Consider the following 1842-nt stretch of genomic DNA (forward strand, 5'->3'; position numbering starts at 1 on the left):
TATGTTATTCTCCAAATCAACGCGAGCCAGAGTTTCATCCTCCAGTAATTTGCGCGCCTCGTCTAATTGCTTCCGCAAACGCTCCAGCTCTTTAAGAGCTTCATTTAATTCATCCATAGCCTTTTTGCGGTCAGCATTGGCGGCATTGTATTTATTACTCAAGTCAGCAGCGCGTGATTCATACATACGAGCATTACCTAAAGGGAAATAAATGTAAATTATCGTCGTTTAAAGTACAAAACCGCGTATCGTCATTCTGCAAAACCGCGTAACTGACATTGGCTGCCAAAAATTGGATTTGCTCACACAAGCTCTTGGCTCAATCCTTATCCATTCGTACTGAAATATTACTAGCCGGAAATGCGATTGCTTTATAAAAATGATAACCATTTTTAAATAGGTATTAGTGTTTTTACTCTCTAGAAAATAATTTATGCAATCTCACATACGCGGTTTTGCATTTTGCTTATACGCGGTTTTGCATTTTGTTGATACGCGGTTTTGCACTTTAAACGACGTTATACATTTTATGTTGTTATATATCTGTGTTCGTATGGAAAAGTAGCTTATGTCGAAAGGTTGGCTTTAGTATAATGCGGCAATCCCTTTATTTTTTAAACGGCACGGAATTTTTTGATGAGACTTAATAAGAATATTGCCTTGCTAGTATCGGAACTATTTCTTCCACGTTTATTTGCCAAAAGTTGTTCAACGTCTTAGCGCCAGTGAGTCATTCGCAATCGTATGCTGCGAATGCCGATTTATACTAAAGCCAGCCTTTCGACATAAGCTACTTTTCCATATGAACACAGATATAATCTAATAAAAATACAAAGTAAACGCAAAACGCTTGTCATTGATTGATAAATCACATTTTTATGATAAGAATGGATTTTCTCATACCTTCGGCAAATGAGCAATCTTTAGTTTTCTTGTCTAATTTTGCCTTCAATTCCTCATTTTCATCCCAAAGGCGCTTGGTGTCAATCTCTAATTTGGCCTTTTCCCGTGCCGTTTCATCCAACAACCGTCTCGCGTCACTTAACTCATTTTCGTACATAGACTTGATATTGGTAGCCTCACGGGTGACAGTGTCGCGCGTGGTCTGCACTTCAATGGATAGACGCGCATTTTCAGTTTCCAAATTACGAACACGGTCGATATAGCATGCCAAACGATCGTTTAGATTTTGCAATTCAGCCTTCTCCTGAAGACGCGAATGTCGCGTAGGACTCAGTGGGCTAGCGGAGCGATTAGCGCCGGGTATCAAAGGCGTAGATGTGCCGCCTGGTTGCGGTTGGGGCGTGGCTGTTCCGGCGCGTTTTGATTTCGTTGCCATTGTACACTACTACACGACCTAAAATATAAATATTTAACCTATTGGCTGCATTTCTTTATTCATTCTGAACGTTTGGAATAAACTTTTTTGTTTACTTATTCTTGAGAACATTCCTGGTGATATGTTAACGCATATTTCAAACGCGTTCTGTTTATTCTGGTTGCGAAATGGGATTATCCGGAATGTATAAAGAAAAGCAGCCATTATAAACTAAGGCTGCGTTTCTTTATACATTCCGGATAATCCCATTTCACAGCCGGAACAAACAGAATACGTTTGAAATATACGTTAGCATATCATCAGGAATATTCTAAAGAATAAGTAAACAAAAAAGTTTATTCCAAATGTTCGGAATGAATAAAGAAATGCAGCCAATATGTTAATATACAATATATGTATCTACGTGAATTTAATGCGGCCTTATCGATAGGACCAGTTTACATAAATGTAGGTATTTCTACAAATATTTCTGCGGCCGCAAGCATTGAAAAAGAAGTGCTACC

At 38.6% G+C, this 1842-nt stretch overlaps 1 protein-coding gene across 1 annotated transcript; it reads right to left on the reverse strand.

Moving 5' to 3' along the window:
- Positions 1-3: 3 nt before the first annotated feature.
- Positions 4-1357, reverse strand: LOC118749579 (lamin Dm0-like; the record flags this gene model as incomplete). The annotated part of the gene is given in 2 exon segments (XM_036484387.1): positions 4-197; positions 904-1357. Coding segments are annotated over 2 exon segments (630 nt in total), but the record flags the coding sequence as incomplete, so codon positions are not given.
- Between the last annotated feature and the right edge of the window lie 485 nt (positions 1358-1842).

This window comes from Rhagoletis pomonella, unplaced genomic scaffold, assembly GCF_013731165.1.
Source record: "Rhagoletis pomonella isolate Grant_MI unplaced genomic scaffold, Rhpom_1.0 Rhpom_scaffold_00021, whole genome shotgun sequence".
NCBI classification, from domain to species: domain Eukaryota; kingdom Metazoa; phylum Arthropoda; class Insecta; order Diptera; family Tephritidae; genus Rhagoletis; species Rhagoletis pomonella.